Consider the following 16,755-nt stretch of genomic DNA (forward strand, 5'->3'; position numbering starts at 1 on the left):
TATTTGCCTTTCAGTATTGTGTTATGAATATTTTTGCATCTTACTTTTCCATATGCACTTTGGAGTGTGTGCTGTTCCAAAAAATCCTATTGATACTTCTATTGAGTATTTTTGCCATGAATAAAATTTATATTTTTGTATCGTCTAATTCATCAATTTCCTTCGTTTATGGCTTCTCAGTTTTATCATACTTAGCAAGGCCATTCCAATTCTGAGATTATAAAATCATTCTCCTTCTATGCTTCTTATAATACTTCCAGTTTTTACATTCAAATCTTTGACCCATTGGGAGTTTATCTCGGGGTCACAGCTTCCACCCTATTGTCTCCTGTGTCTGCTTTGTTCTTCCCGATAGGGTGTGGGGCTCGATGGCAGGCCCGGTGGCTGAGATATGTTCCCTGACACTAAGAACCAACCACCCAGGATATGTTTCCTGTTGCTAAGCACCCAGGAGATGCTGGCTGAGCCCATGGCAATGGGCAGACTTGTTTGTGTTGTTCAACCTCAAACCCAGTGGCTCTCAGAGGACCCCAGAGGACTGCTCTGTGGAGAAGAAACAGTCCAGACACTCCCCAGTCTCAATGAGGTATTTTATAGACTATTCAGAGAAACATTTTTATTCAGATTTACTCTTTTTTTTCATTTTTCTTTTGTTTCATGTTATTCTGATAATTTGGGGATTTATGCTAGTACCTCAGGATAAATAAAAAACCAAGCTTTGTGCAAAGATTTAAGAAACAGAGAAAAGGAAAAACGTCTCCCAGAACAACCACTAAGAATATTTGAGAGTGTTCTTTCATCATCTTTCCTCACATGTATCTTCATTGTACATAGTTGAGGTGATACATCCTATACAAACTGTAACCTACAAATAGCTTATTAGTATGTGTTCACATCATGATAAGTATTGATGTGCATTACTTTTAGGGCTGTGTTCTGTTCAGACCAGGCGATGTGCCACAATTTACTCAGCCAGCCTTCCATTGTCAGGCAAGTAGGTTGTTTCTACATATTGGTCATTATATACAATGATGCACCGAGAATCCTTGAACATAAGGCTCTGTACACATGGTGAAATTACTGGAACAAATTTTAAGGGACCTGGTCCAAACTTCCAGACTGAAGGCTGTATTTTCAGAGAAGAAGGAGAAATGGTAGTTGAGAATAAGTGAAAGACTTGCTTCCATTCACACTGTCCCCTCAGTGGTGCCACAAGTTCCCCTGGTAGAAGAGCTCTGCGTGGGCCCTTAAATGTGGCTGTTGTTCGTGAACTCTTTGCAGTATTGTAATATCAAGTGAAATTATAGCTAGCATTGAGTAGAGAGAAACAGAGCTGGAGAGAGGAAGGGAAAGACAGTGAAAACAAACGTTAGAGAAAGCGACCACTTTGAATCACATCCATAGACCTGCATGCTGTAGTTTTCTATCTTAAGGTCTCCACTAGGCACTTAGGGGGTTGGGAAAATGGTGATGCCTCAAAGCTAGGAGAATGAGACGTGAGGATGCAAAGATGTGCCCAGAACACGCGGCAGAGTTGGCCAAGGCCGAGTTAGGTTGGGTTGGACAGCGGTCAACTGCTCTAGGGTTGCGTTGGCCCATGTCACTAATGGACTCTAGGTGGCACTGTGGCTGCAAAAGTTTGGGGCTGAGGAATTTTGGCAAAGCTGTCAGGACTGTGGGAGGGAAAAAGGAAGGGAGAAAAGCAAAAAAAAAAAAAAAGGACTAGTGGACTGGAGAGAAGGAGAGGGGAGGATAGGAGGGGAGGGAAGAAGAGGGAACCAATAACACAGAGAGAAAGGGGAGAGACCATGTTGCATATGAAAAGTGAGAATGACCAACATTGATTAACCCACACATGAATAAATAGTGGCACAGTTGAGATGGGCCCTGAAGAAAGGAATGAGGACCGATGAAGGCCATGATTAAGGAGGTGACCTGGTTTGGGAGGGAGGGGAGAATTGTTAGAGGTGATTGCCCTGTGGAAGGTACTTGAGGTGAGATTTGAAGGTAGCCAAGAGTGAACAAGGGAGAGAGGAGGTAGAGGGGGCATTCTGGGCAGAGAGAACAGGTGCAGAGGCCTGTGGCAAGAGAAGATAAGGCATATTTAAGGAACTGAAAGGAGACTCAAGGGCAAACGGGAGAGGGAGACAGAGGGTGGGAGATGAAGCTAGAGAGGGGATAGGTCCTGTCTGTACAGCACCTTATTCACACCAGAGATTTTGGTTTTTATCCCAAGAGCATGGAAAGGGGCTGAAGGGTATAATGTAAGGTAAGTGACATGCTCAGAGTTGCTTTTGGCGATTACTCTGGTTCAAGTGTGAAAATGGGTTGAGGGATTAAATAGACACAGGGAGACTGGTTGAGAGGATACACAGTAACGAATTGAGTTGCTTCAGCTAGGTAGTGACTATAGAAATGGAAGGGGATGGATGAGTCCAAATGGAGGGGGATGGATGAGTCCAAAATATCGAGGGATAAAGTTGACAAAACATGGTCAGTGAGTAAGATGACCCTTATTGTTCGACTCCTGATACTGGCACCTGGAGGGATATTGGTGCTATCTCCGAGACTGTGAATCTTGGAAGATTACGAAGTTTGGGGGAAGAAATCATGTGTTTCATTTTGGACACTTTTGTAGAGACAGCCATTCTCTCTTCCTGGTGTTCCCACCTTTACTTGGAACAGGCACCCCCACCCTTTCAGAAGAGTCAGGAAGAGAAGCTTCCGCCTTCTTTGCTTCCTCCCTCGTAAGGATGGAAAGTGACTTATTTGTGACTGAGATTGCAGTGACCAGGTGTGACCCTGCTGCCTTTTCTTTCTCGTTGGACTCTACCCGTCTACAGGCATGGTGTGTTCCGCTCTGCTTCCCCTTTCATGTGGAAAGCACATGGGGCAGGGCCCACCTGCTTCTAGAGGGTGTCTGGAGGCCAGACCTTCTTTGCTTCCACTGTTGTGGCTCAGTGGGTGTAAAGATGTGATTCTACAGCATTGTATTTGCTCAGCTGACCCAAATTCTCCCCTGGGTGGCTCACCCTGAGGACTTGAGTTGAGATAAGTTTCAGGAAGGATTGTGGCTACATGTCCCAGCAGAATTTCCAATCCAGATTCACCAGTGCTGAAGTTGCTGTTTTTATTTGCACCTATATGATTCACAGGTCTTTCTTTCGGTTGGTTCAGAATGGAAGAAAGTGACTTGACTTGTTGCCTTAGAGACATCTAATAGATCTGAACCTTGGAGAAAATGTCTGGGCCAGGGAGATAAATGTGAGCCAAGAGATCAGAATGGAGCAGAGAAGAGGCCTTTTGTCTGAGCCTTGAGGAACTCCAACATTTAAAGGCTGAAAAAGAGGATGATTTTGCAAAGCAGACAAAACAGGAAGAATTGGAGGAAAGTCGGGGGAAGGTGTAACCCCGAAGCTTGTAGAAGATAGTGTTTCAAGAAGGAGGGAATGCATACCTGTTATTTTTAGCAAAGGGAGGCCATTGGTGACCTTAGCAAACCATGTTTGGGAGAGTGATGGGGGCTGTATAAGCCAGATGGCAGTGGAGGAAGAGAGAGTGGGAGGTGGAACAGAGGTAGCTGGTATAGATAACTCTTTTGAGAAGTTTGTGGGAGGTATAGGCGTAGACACCTGTCATTCCTTTTGGTTGCCCAGTAACTGCTTTACCTCCCTATGTTTGGGGAACTCCCTACCTATGAATATTGCTAAGAAGCAGAGGTTACCTCCCACTGGGACGAGGAAGGTGCCAGATACTTGTCTTCCCAGGTGGCCTTGAGCTGGGATGAGCACAGGACAGGGCTTGTCAATCAGAAGCATCACTTGAATCAGGAGTTAGTGAAGCACCGAGGAAGGACTTGGAGGGATGTTTCCTGAGAGCAATGGCGCTTGTAAAGGAAGAGTGTTCGGGCCAGCAGGGCCAGCAGGCTAGGGATGGGTGTGTAGGTGGGGCGCACCACGGCACCAAAAGAAAGAGCAGTGGTGGTGGTTATAGAAGCAGACGGAAACTAGTCTCTCCATCTTACTGGCAATTTTGTAAGCCAACCAAATATTTCTCTCTCTCTCTCTCTCTCTCTCTCTCTCTCTCTCTCTCTCTCTTTCTATTCATCTACATATGTGTAACTTTAAAAATCAACTTAGGTATAGTTTAGGTACTCAAAATGAACTGGTGGTATAGTTCAATGAGTTTTGAAAAATGTATATGCACATGTAACCACTATTCTAATCACGATGTAACACACGTTAATCATCCCCCCACGTTTCCTTGTCTCCTTTGTGGTCAGTTGCCCCACCACCTCTGGTCCCAAGGAACCACTTGCTTTTATATCTATAGATTATCTTTACCTCTTCTTGAATTGTATATAAATTCCATCAATATTTTTGTGTCTGGCTTCTTTTCTTCTACTTAATATTGTTCATATTCAGAGTATTTGTCAGTAGTTCATGCCTTGTTGCTGCTGAGTAGTGTTCTACTCTACTTGATATACCACGACGTATCCATATACTCACCTGATTCTGAATATTCAAGTTGTGTTCAGTTTGGGGCGACTGTGAATAAGGCTACTACGAACAGTTGTGTACAAGTCTTTTTGTGGACACATGTTTCAATGTCCATTTTATCAGTTCCATTTTCTAAGGAAATCAGCAATAGCTGGTTTCTGTTACTTATAGCTAAGAAATCTGATGACAACAGAAGGGGAGAAGGGAAATTAGCTGGCAGCTGAAAGGGGATGTTGTGCCAATGAGAGGATTTTATTTTTAAGATGCAAAAGATTTAAACATACTTAAATATTGGTGCTCATGAGAGGGAACTATTGAGAGAAAAGAAATGTGAATTTCTGTGAAGTTGGGAGGGGAGACGCTCTGAAGTCCAGGTGCAAGAACGGCTTGGATGGGGGGCAAGGCAGAGCCTCAAGTGAAGCAAGTGGGAATAAGGATAGGATGGGGGTACGGGGGTATGTAAGTATGGTAGCTGGAAGTTGAGGGAGCTCTCATGTGAGGGCTTCGCACAGGGCCAGAAAGAAAATTCTTTACTTCAGATTCCAGTCATATCCTGAGGAGCATGTGTTACCTATCCATGGGTCCAGCCAGGGACTGACACAGCATGACTCTGAGATCTGCCCAATGGGTCAATCCCTGAATTAAGGCCTGGGGACCAGGCCTCCAAATTACCTATAATCATACAATCTCGTTAAAATATGTAACCGTAATATCACTGCAAACAGAACTTTTCAACATTCACGCCACAAATAATTTCTGAGCCAGACAGTGGAGATGGAGCAGTCAGTGAATGTGCAGAGAAGGCATGAGGCACAAGCAGCTTAGGTTCCAGGTCTATTGGAGTTGGTGATTGGTCCCCAGGCACATAATATCAGGTAGTAAATCATGATATGAAGAACACTAATATAAGTTAAGGCATGGGGCAATATTTTATACGGGATGGCCAGGGAAGGCCTCTAAGAAGGTGACATTTAAGGAGAGGTGTGAAGAAGGTGAGAGGAAGTCAGCCAAATCTAGGGGAAGAGCATTCTGGGAAGAAGGAACAGAATGTGCGAAGTCCTAACACTTAAAGATACTAGGGTTATCCAAGGAATGATAAGGAGACCAAAATGAGTGGCATAGAGTAAGCAAGGAGAAGAGGTAATGATGTCAGAGCGGCCCCGGGATCAGAGAGGGCCTGATGGGCCATGGTTAGCATTGGTGATTTCCTTCTAAGTCTGATGGGAAAGCACTAGGGGTTCTGAGCACGGGCCTGCCACCATCTGATCTACATTAAAAAGGACCACATGATGTTATGGATTATGGGCTGGGGGTGGTAGCGATAGGGAAACCAGTTGGGAGGCTGGAGAGATGAGGGTGGTTCAGCCCGGGGTAGTGGCAGTGGAGGTGAGAGTGGTCCATTTCTGTATATACCCTGATGGTAGAAGTAACAGGATAGAAAGGATGTAGGAGATGAGGAGAACAATCAAGACTGACTTCACAGTGTCTGCTCTGAGGGACAAGGTTTTGAATACGGAAACTTGGAAATGCTTTCTGACAGCCAAGTGCAAGGTCCTGGTGGTGGCTGGATGTCAGAGCAGAAGCTGGGCTGGGGTGTACCTTTGGGACTCATCACAGAGTATTTAAAATTATGCCACCAGCTGAGGTCACCAAGGGGGTGAGTATGAAGAAGAGGACTGAGAGAGCCATTTGAAAAAACAGAATCTGGGGCGGCCGGATGGCTCCGTTGGTTAGAGCACGAGCTCTGAACAACAGGGTTGCCGGTTTGATTCCCACATGGGCCAGTGAGCTGCACCCTCCACAACTAGACTGAAGGACAATGACTTGGAGCTGATGCACCCTGGGAAAAAAACACACTGTTCTCCAATATTTCCCAATAATAATAATAATAAAAAGAATCTGGCTCCCTATAAATGTGGTTATATAAGTCAGACTGGCAGGAGCTGGATGAGGGCAGGTAGTGTAGTGTGATGGGGGTCTCAGGAGAAGCAGGATTCTGCTGGGGAATCCCAGAGGCTTCTCTGAAATATGGGGTTCGGCTGGGCGCTGGGAGTGACTAGATCAGTAGAGGGCAGAGTTCTAGGCTCTAAAAGACAGGCGCTGGGGCTCTGGCTTAGAGTAGCTGAAAAAGAGAGTTGGAGTCACGTGGGCCTTACTTCTCATTCTTGCATTCACTTCCTAGCTGTGAGGTCCAGGGAAAAGTGTTCCTCATCTTCCCAAACCTTAGTGTCTGGGTCTATAAAACAGGGCTAGTAACACTGACTTCTCAGGGCTATTGCGGAGTGTGTAAGAGAATTACGTGCAGCCTGGGAACACCAGGAAAATGAGGGTGCTGAGAGAGTAGGTGTCGATGAACGGTTGATACTGGACTTTACCATGGGATGACTTGGTTTTCTCTGGACTCCGGAATATGGATGCTGCTGATGGTGTATTCAGTCATTCAGTCATAGCCACACAAAGTCTGCAGGCGTACTCATATATATGCCTTGGACTTTCAGTTTGGGAGTGTTTGAGTCATAACCTAGAATGAAAATGACACAGTTTACTATACAGTTAGTGCAATCATAATTGTACTGAATGGTGCTGAAGTGCCATATCAGTGACTTCTGAGATGGGCCCCCCATGCTCCTCACAAATGAACTGGTAAGAACTATTGAGGGCAGAACACCCCGGGTGCTCTGATTTGGATTCTTTTTCACCTTGTCCTGCCTGATGCTGTTTGTGTGACCATCACACGGGCCTGGTTTCTGATTAATCTGCTTGGATTCAGTGGGGGACAAAGAAGACAGAACTTTCCTTTTTTTCCCCAACCCCTACCTTCCACTGGCTATGGTGCCTCTCCATCCCTGGATGACGGCTTATGTAGATCCAATGGCTTTCCCTGTCACTATCAGGGAGTCAAAGAATCTCCTTTTCCTGTATTAAAATCTCTCATATGATCAAAATCAATCTAAATTTCTCATCAAATTCAAAGTGTTTGTTTCCCCTTCCCCGCTCAGGGTAAGCCCTAGAACCTCTTCCCTTTGCTGGAGGCTGCTACTGGCTCCTGCGAGGCTGGATGGGGAGGTGAGATGAAGGAAAATAGGACATCAGTGCGTTCAGTGTGGCAGGTGTCCAAATGCTGGCTCTTTCTCCGGTTAGGAACTTATGTGGGTTTTTCCCCCCCCAGAGCCACCAAGTTCCTCCCTGATGTGGCAAAGCCATCTAGAAAACGCAGCTAGAATCTTCTAACTCCCTCACAGCTTCTGCTCTGCTTGTCCACACCTCATTGCCTCCCTCCGCCCCCCTGAGGATCCTCTGACCTCAGTCTTCCCCACAGGTTTGTTGGTTGGGGGGGGGGGCTGTATATGGGGTGCTGAGCCAGTTTTGCTATCCCTCAGCAAGTCCTGCAGGGGTGGTCTGGCTTCCTTCTGAATTAGGACACGTTGTTTTTAGCTTTGGAGCCTCAGCTATGACTTGCAGACACCAGGAAAAGTTCCAAGTAACATAGTGTTATACTTTAGTTTCTTTGTCTCAAATGTTTAGCTTTTATCTTAAGTATAGAAAAGTGGTTAAGTGTGCAGGTTCTGGAGTTGAACATTGGCTGGTGACCATGGGCAAATCTTCTAACCTCTCGGAATCTCAGTTTCCTCAACGTAAAGCAGGGACAATGGTCTTTACGCGCAAGGATGTTGTAAAGATTGAGTTGTTCTTTATATGCCTGATGGCATACAGCAAGTTCTCAATAAATGGGAGCAATTATATGTGCGTTCATAAGGAGACTGCACTTCCTCCAACCCAAACTGGATATCTGTTCTTCTCGCTAATCCAGGTGTGGCTTCCTCCTGACACTTGTCTGGCCTACAGGGCTTTCTTTCATAATAATTCTTAGCATATCTTGAGCATCACTTATCTTATTCACGCCTCACAACAATCCTGCAGGATAGGTATTATTATCATTCCCATTTACAGATAACAAAACTGGGACTCAGAGAGGTTGAGTCCTTTGCACAGGGTCAAATGGCTTGTAAATAGCAGAACTTGGATTTGACCCCCAGTCTATCTGATTCCAACCCCTGCACATGTTCTACCACTCATTTTACTCTCCTAACCTGCTCTTTGTCCTGTCTCTTTGTTCCCACTGCCAAGAGTTCCTCTGCCCTCTATGGGCATAATAGAGCAACCCTTTGAGTGAAGTCACTTCCTGTTTGGTGGGAACCCTGGAAATGGATCCCCCACTGCTCAGCAGAATAACCCTTCCTGTGTTGCGTAATAACTAAACCCCATGGCAGCTGTTTCGAGGTAATATGGACTCCATCCACTTTCTGTCTACTATTATTTAAGCCGTATAAAGTTGCATTTTCATGAAAAGCATCCAGTTAGCATTTTTTCAGCATCTACCTGGTGTCCAACACTGGGCTAGTCCTGAGGGGGAAGGTGTTTTCTGATCTGAAGCCTCAAATCTATATCGAGAAGTAAGATATGTAGAAGTTGCCAGCAATGCCAATTGTACTCGGATGTGGTAGCCACTGGTGAAGGGACACTGGGAGTTCGTACCCCAGGATCTCAGATGCAAAAGCAATGTGGTGGCTAGGAGGTGTAAAGCCTGGGAGAGGCAGTAACAGAAGGCTGCCTGGAAAATCTAGGGCTGGTGCTGAGACTTGACAGCAAGGTAGAATCGGGATAGGTGACGGTGAAGAAGACAACGTTTGGTGTGTTTTCAGCAAAGAGCGAGCAGGTGCCCAGAGAGGCAGGGACCCAGCATGGGTGCAGGAATGTGTTCTTCCAAAGAGCCTCTCTTTTACAACCTTGAGTCTCTTTGCTCCCCCCTTGGGGGATTTTTATGACCCCATCCATCTGTTTGCAGTCAGCCTCAGGTTTGCTTTGAAATTCAAAAGCTGAAAGGGAAATGCTATATTGGAGCCAGAGCAGCAGGCTGGGCAGCTGTCTCCGAGAAGGAGGGAGCAGCCTCGTGGAGCATAAACCACAGCAGGCAAGCACCTCTTCTCATTGGCCAGAGTCCCTGTGAAGCATGGGACCAGGAATGCTTCAAGGGATGGTGAATGATTAGTTCCCTGGAGGAAATTCTAACACGGGTCTGAGCTGGCAACCAGCAGGTGGCCCACAAGGGTGCTGAGGTCCAGTGTGGAGATTTAGGGGTCCTTCAGCCAGGGCTTCGTGCCCGATCCGGACCTGTCCCGCCTGTGTTTGTTGCTCTTTCCTGCTCTGGCAGACGCGCCCAGGCCCGCTGTGAGAGTTGGCTCAGCCCTCCATGCCTCCTGAGTTCCCTGGCTCAGCTACCACCCCCTGCATTCCTTAGGAGCCTCAGTGTCCCAGAGAGACAAGATTTTTTCCATCTTCTTGAATAAAAGACTTTTAGTGACAGTCATTGATCAATTCCAAAATCCACAGTCTGGATTTCCAAGTCCTGCTCCAGACTACTTTCTTCCCTCAGCCCCATGTCCCCTAAGACCACTTTCTAACTAATGTCCTTTGCCTGGCCCCACATGCCTCCTCTAGCACGTCTTTCTGTGCCCTCCTTCCCTGACATTTACATTGCCACTGGAGGTGCATACCCACCTTTTTGGGGAACTCTTCCTGGTGGCTCCCATCCTGTCTACATCCCACACTCCCGTGATGGTTCTCCCTGTCTCCCATTCCAAACCACCCCCTGAGCCTGTTGTCCACAACCATACATGTACCTTTGGGCCTTTGTTTAAAGATAGGCTCTGCTTGAATGTGTTTGGAACACTTCTAACATGGAGCTGGAGCTTCTCCCCATGTGCTGGAGAAGTCAAGTGGCCCCTTTAAAAGACAGTCAAGCTGCTGGGCTCAATGTAGCAGCAATTTAGTGAGCTTTAGCATTTAATGTGAGCTCACTTTTTAGAGGAGGTATTTGCAAAGCTTGGGAGCTGAGTTAAGAGGGTGGAGGGTAGAGAAAGATCTTGATATTCCAGCCTGTCAATGCTAGAACACTCTTTAAAGCTCATCTGCTCTAATTTCCACGTTTGTTTTTTCAACTGGGGAAACTGACCCTCAGAAAGGAGCTGTCGTTGGCCTAGCGTTAGTCATGAAGTCAGTGGCAAAGCAGGACTGGAACCCAGTTTGGGGCTTGAATTAGCCACTTACACCACTTGGTGTCCCTGAGTGAAAGTTGAGGGATTGCGAAAACTCAAGGCACATGCTTCTTTCTCTTCCAACAACCATAATAATGGCACTGATGTAGCCTTTACAGATATGAAGCACTTCTGATCAGTTGTCTCAGTCAACTACCACGACACCCCATAAAGAAAGTTATCCTTATCTCCGTTTCCTAGATGAGGCAGATAAGACTGAGGGGGAAGGGGCATGCCCAAGGAAAGAGAAGCAGTAAGTACTGGGCCCAGTCCTGTAGCTCTGCATATGTCACACGACCTCCCTAGCCCTGAAAAGCTGCTAATACTCTCTTTCAGGAAACCACGCAGAAAAGGCTGGGGTAGAAAATAGGACAAAAGGATTTTCTCTCCAGAGCCTAAGGACTTTTCATTTCTCATATGTAGTTGAGAGAAACATGTAGAGCAGAGGCTTTCAACCCTTTCAGGTCCAACGTCCCATTTTATTACACATATTTTATAATGCCACTTTCTACACTGAAATTAAATTTCTGGGCAGTATAACACACTTATACATATAATTGAAAAAATTAATTTTATGCTCTAACTATAAGAAAAAAGAAATCAAGGAAAAGAGTTGATGATAAAACAATATGGGGGTGGCCAGATGGCTCAGTTCGTTAGAGCATGAGCTCTGAACAACAGGATTGCTGGTTCGATTCCCACTCTGGTCGTTGAGCAGCGTCCTCCACAACTAGATTGAAGACAATGAGCTGCTGCTGAGCTTCCAGAGGGGCAGCCGGATGGCTCAGTTGGTTAAGTTGGTTAGAGCGGGGTCTTTGAACAACAAGGTTGCCAGTTCAATTCCCATGTGGGATTGTTGGCTGTGCCCTCTGCAACTAAGATTGAAAATGGTGACTGGACTTGGAACTGAGCTGCGCCCTCCACAACTAGATTGAAGGGCAACAACTTGGAGCTGGTGGGTCCTGGAGAAAAACACTGTTCCCCAATATTCCCCAATAAAAAAACAGACAAAAAACTATATAGTTTAGTATGTCAATGCTTGGGCATAACAATAATGCAGTAGTCAAAAGCGAATGTAATAGTGAAAATACAGAGGGTACAACAGGTGTTTTCCTCCGATGCCTTAAATGTATAAGCAGTGTTGGCTATTTCAGAAGTGGTGAACAACTCTTGGTAAAGTTCAACACTGGTAAAGTTCAACATAGAACAAAGCACATTCTTCTATCAATGCATTCCTGTAAGATGCGTTGAAACTTTGCAAAAACAAACAAACAGCAAACAAAAACTCCCCACAACAACAACAACAAAGCAAAACGAAAAAATCTTTGTGTTTACATAAAATGGTTCTAGGCTCAGATAACTACAAGTGTTTTTTTCTCCCCTGATGAATATCTGGCAAGACGTGCAAAAATTGTGCAGGATGGGGGTATAATTCTTTGTGTGGGACTCTATATCCCTGACCCACGATCACAACCCCCTCCCAACAAATGTGTGAAAGCTAACTCCCTCTCTCACCCCAGATTTCCAAAACACCACGTGGGTGATGATACTATCCTTGTTGAAAAACATGGATTCAGAGGTCTTCTCTTAGACTGGGTCACAGCAGTGAGAGCAAGTGCTAACCACTTCACCACCAGGGAGGTATTAGAGATTTTCTCTTAGAAACCATGCATACAAGATAGAAGACTCAGACCTGTGTTGTACCCAGAGGTTTGCATTTCTTCTAGTTTTGCTTTTGATAAACAAAATGTAATACTAATCTTGGACAGTGCTTATTCCTCAGACATAAAGTTAATGAATTAGATATTAGTCACATCATCCTTTATTTTAAAGTCTCTGTTCACTGAGGAGATGCAAAGTTGAGTAAGACCTGGTCTCTGCATACACAGGCTTTGCTTTTTTTTATTTTTAAGGATGATAAGACATACCCCCTTATATTTCTAATTACTGTGTATGAATTTGAAAGTTGGACAGTAAAGAAGGCTGATAGGGAAAAAAAAGTGGATTTACTTGAAATATGGAGTTGGAGGAGAGCTCTGCAGATACCCTGGACCCCCAGAAACATGAATCAGTGTATTCTAGAGCAAATTAAACCTGAAGCATCACTGAAGGCAAAAATGACAAAACTGAAGATGTCCTATTTTGGGCACATTGTGAGAAGGCAGGGTTCTTTGGAAAAGACAATAATGCTGGAAAAAACAGAAGGCAGCAGGGAAAGAGGAAGACCAAATATGAGATGGGTGGACTCCATCAAGAAGCCACAGCCGTGAGTCTCCAGGAACTGAGCAGGGCTGTTGAGGACAGGACACTGTGGACGTCACTCATTCATAGGGTCGCCAGGAGTCGGAGCTGGCTCAATGGCCTGTAACGCACACAAGACATAAGGAAACTATACTGTAAGGTTGTATACATATGAAGCATGGCCTGGGACTTCAGAAGAGGTGTAAAGTGTGAGGCTGGGGGACCAGGGTGACTTCTACAAGGAAGAAGAATTAAAACTAGTCCTCGGAGAACAGGAAGACAATTTTCAAAATAGGGAGAATGGGCGATCAGCTGTGGAGGACACAGTGGAGGCTGATAGCTGGAGTAAGTAAATTGGTGGGGGTGGGGTCTGTTTAGGAAACCTGAGTAGTTCTTTGTGGCTGGAGCATGGGTTTGGGGGAATTGAAGGGGACTCATGGCTGGGAGATTGGCTGGGCAAACTGCAGAGAACCAGGGCAATAGGATTAATGGGAAAGGAAGGAAAGAAGGGAGGGAGGGAGGAAGCAAATGTGTATTCCATATCAACTCTAATTCCTTGAGGAAGGCACTCGGCCCCTCTGGGAACTGTCACATATTGTGTTGCTGCTGCTTGGTCCAGCCTCCCCTGCTGCAAGTTCTGGGAGAGCAGGGAGGACATAGTTCTAAGCGCAGGGCACAGTAATTCTTTGTTGAATGAATGAATTTTTAAAAATAAATAGACACATGCCCAGTTCTGAGCATAGGGCCTGGCCCCACAAGCTCACGTTTGGGGAGGGGAAGGTTTGGGAAGCTGAGGTGAACTGGACTCTTTGGCCCAATGCTCTGTATTCAGATGAGCCACAGGTCACTAAGGACAGAAGAGGCCCCTGTGAGTTGAGAAACCTGGGCTCTGCCTCTGCCCTGCACGTGCCAAGATGCCTTGGGCCAGTTTACCCTTGGGGGCACCCTATCTGTTCCATGAGGGGCTGAGCCCAAAGGCAAGTCAGGTCCCCTCCAGCTCCCACATTCAAGTCTTTTCTCCTTCAGGTCACCTGTTTGGAGCTCTAGGTCACAGCCCAAGCAGCACTGCCCCCTGGTGGCAGCTGGCAGATGGCACCCTCCTGCTGAGGTGGTGGAAGGAGGCTTCCGGTGTCTGTGCCTTTGAGTCTGGCTCAGGTAGGGCTCCAGGGGGAGTGAGGCAGGAGGACTTTGCAGGCAGTTTTCAAGGCATTCCCAGTCGTGCTGCCCATGCCCTCCCACTCTCAACCATCAAAAGAGGAAAATCCCTGGGACCATGTGACTTCATTGCGTTGCTGGGACCAGGCATGGCATCAGGTGCAGGGAGGCGGGGCTCAGGAAATACCCTCCTCCTTCACCATCTTCATCACTATCTCATTAAAACCTTATTGCAACCTGTACCAGAAGTATTTTTATTATTCCCATTATAGAGATGAGGAAAATGAGGCTGAGAGGGGGAAGGGACTACTTGGGGACAAGACTAGGGCCAGCTCCCAGGCCCCCTGACCACCAGCCTATGACCTTGGTTGAGTCTGGAGACCCTTTGTGGGGGGGTGGGGTGAAGGGTGAAGGGTGAAGGGCTGCTGTGAATTTCAGGAGCCAGGCAGGTCTTGGAAACAATTTGTGTTTTCAAGTTTCATTGGAAGGAGGAGACTGCTTGCTCCCAGAAGCTGTCCGTAGAGGCTCATGTCTTGGTCCCTAGTCCCAGGCCCCAGCCTGCTCTGTGAACCCACACCGGGGACTTCTGGCTCTCGACAGTCGCTGCTGTGATCCAGTTCCACTTGGTCCTGTCCCTCCATCTTGACCCTTCTCATCTGTGCTTTACTTTCTCTCCACCCAAGTGTCTTCCAACTAGTCTTTTTTATTCTCCTTTTTATCTCTCTCCAGTACTATCTACCATGTTTCCTCGAAAATAAGACCTAGACGGACAATCAGCTCTAATGCATGTTTTGGAGCAAAAATTAATGAGACCTGGTATTATATATTATATTATTATATTATATTATATATTATATTATTATATTACATTAAGACCTAGTCTTACATTATAGTAAAATAAGACCGGGTCTCATATTAATTTTTGCTCCAAAAGACGCATTAGAGCTGACTGTCCAGATAGGTCTTATTTTCAGGGAAACACGGTATCTTTCCCTCCTTTGTCTTTGTCTCTCTGTTGATCCCTCTCCCCTTCTCTGGATCTCCACTCCATCTTTCTGTGTGTTTTCTTTCTCTTCCACCTACCTCCTCCTGCATTCCTCTCCTCAGCCCATGTGTTAAGGTCCTGCTCAGCCCCTCCCACCCTTCCAGAGTCTCAGGGAAAAGGAGGTGGTGAGAATTAGGAAGCCACCTTCTGGGGAGCCTGGGAGTTTCCAATCCTTGCCTAGGGGCTTGTGTCTTCAGGTTGGAAATTTTATCATTCCCTTTTTGTGACTGATTAGGGAGGAAGAAATGGAAAATACTAAAAAAGAAAACACAGGAACTATTTTGCAAGCCCAGAACTGACATAAAACAGGGTTTTATGAATATTTTCTGAAAATAATTTCTTTTTATGATGCTGTAACAGTGGCCAGCCTAGTCTGGCTGACTTGTTGGCTGGGGTGAGCAGCAACTGGAGGCCCCCCACCCTTGCCCCACCCAGCCTGGCCCAGCCTGAATCCGGCCGCTCCCTCAGCGAGGCCAGGGTGTTTTCTCTACTGTGGCCGCCCTAGAAGGTAGTGCTGAGGTGGGAGGGCTTCCTGCAGACTCAGTGAGCTCTGCAGCTCCTGCAGCCCTTAGCTCATGGAAGCCCAAGGCTGGCAGGTCCAAGCTTGTTATCTCTGTCCACTGGCAACTCAGGTGCGGCCAGGGCATTCCTGATCCAACATATCTGATAAAGAGCATCCTGGACACCCAGCTCTGTGGCTGGGGTCCAAGCCCTCCGAGAGTTCGTGATCCCCCGGGACTTACACTGCTGTGATCTTCTTGGCATCCAGCTCCCTGTCATTGAACTCGACTCCTCTGCTTCACCCCATGTCAATTTGCCCGTGTAAGTCAGCTTCTTCCATGGTTGTCCCCTGTCCCAAATCTTCACAAGCAGTGGAGATTTACTGGCAATTGGCAGAGCAAATGGAGCAAGGCAGCCAGGCAGCCAGGAAAATGGCTCTCATGGCAGCCAGGAAAATGACTACTATCTGTATGTTTTCTCCCCATGAAGCAGGCGTTGTTCCCACCTCCCTCAGTTTCTCTCTATCTTCCTAGTTCCTCTTCTATTGTTCTCTTCTTTCTTTCTCTTGCCCTCTTTTTTCAGGAGCAAAATGACAAAATTCTTCCCCTTAGTCATAAAGTGTATCTGCCCTCCACATCCTCTGTCGTGGGAGAAAGTAGGTTTTCTTCCTACCCAAGCCCCCATGAAGGCTGTCTTCTACACAAAGACACTGCTCTTTTTCAAAGGAAGTTTAGTGAATACAATTTGCTCCACCTCTTTTCATGCAAATAAGGAGGCTGAGGTCCAGAGAGGGGCAGAGCTTGCCCCAGGTCACATAGTAGGTCACTACAGAGCTGGGGCTGGAGCTCAGGATCTGTCATCCTCATCACAGGGGGCCATCTGCTGCCAGACATTGATGGTGCCTCCGAAAGGTTGAACTGTAAAGCCCTAAATGTTCAGGGGTGACTGGAAGGGGCCTCAGAGCACATAGAAAGATGGAGAGGGACTGAGGGCAGAGCCATGAGAGATCAACTGAGAGCAAGAGCAAGAGCGAGAGCGAGAGCGAGAGCGAGGGAGAAGGAGATGGAGATGGCCAGCCAGCCAGCCTCTGCCCAGGGGAGGGTATCCTTTCTCCAACGAGAGCTCCCCGTCACACACCTCTCATGTTGGAGAACTCCGTATCTCAGCAGCATGTCCTGGTACCGGGAAGCTCTTCTCCATCTCCCTGTAGATTCCTCCA

The 16,755-nt window shown here is 46.6% G+C and overlaps 1 protein-coding gene across 2 annotated transcripts in view; it reads right to left on the reverse strand.

The window, feature by feature from the left end:
- Positions 1-631: 631 nt before the first annotated feature.
- TRABD2B (TraB domain containing 2B) overlaps positions 632-16,755 on the reverse strand; it is a 232,505-nt gene continuing 216,381 nt past the window's right edge. The window contains exon 7 of one of the 2 annotated variants that reach the window (XM_074334689.2): positions 632-7,020. In XM_074334689.2, the coding sequence (XP_074190790.2) occupies positions 7,014-7,020 (7 nt within the window). In that variant the 3' untranslated portion in view covers positions 632-7,013. Of the gene's footprint in view, positions 7,021-11,180; positions 12,957-16,755 lie in introns of those variants that run through there. The other variant, XM_074334688.2, reaches the window with a different exon arrangement.

The sequence above is a fragment of the Rhinolophus sinicus genome, chromosome 14 (assembly GCF_057876585.1).
Source record: "Rhinolophus sinicus isolate RSI-liver-muscle chromosome 14, RSI-T2T, whole genome shotgun sequence".
NCBI classification, from domain to species: domain Eukaryota; kingdom Metazoa; phylum Chordata; class Mammalia; order Chiroptera; family Rhinolophidae; genus Rhinolophus; species Rhinolophus sinicus.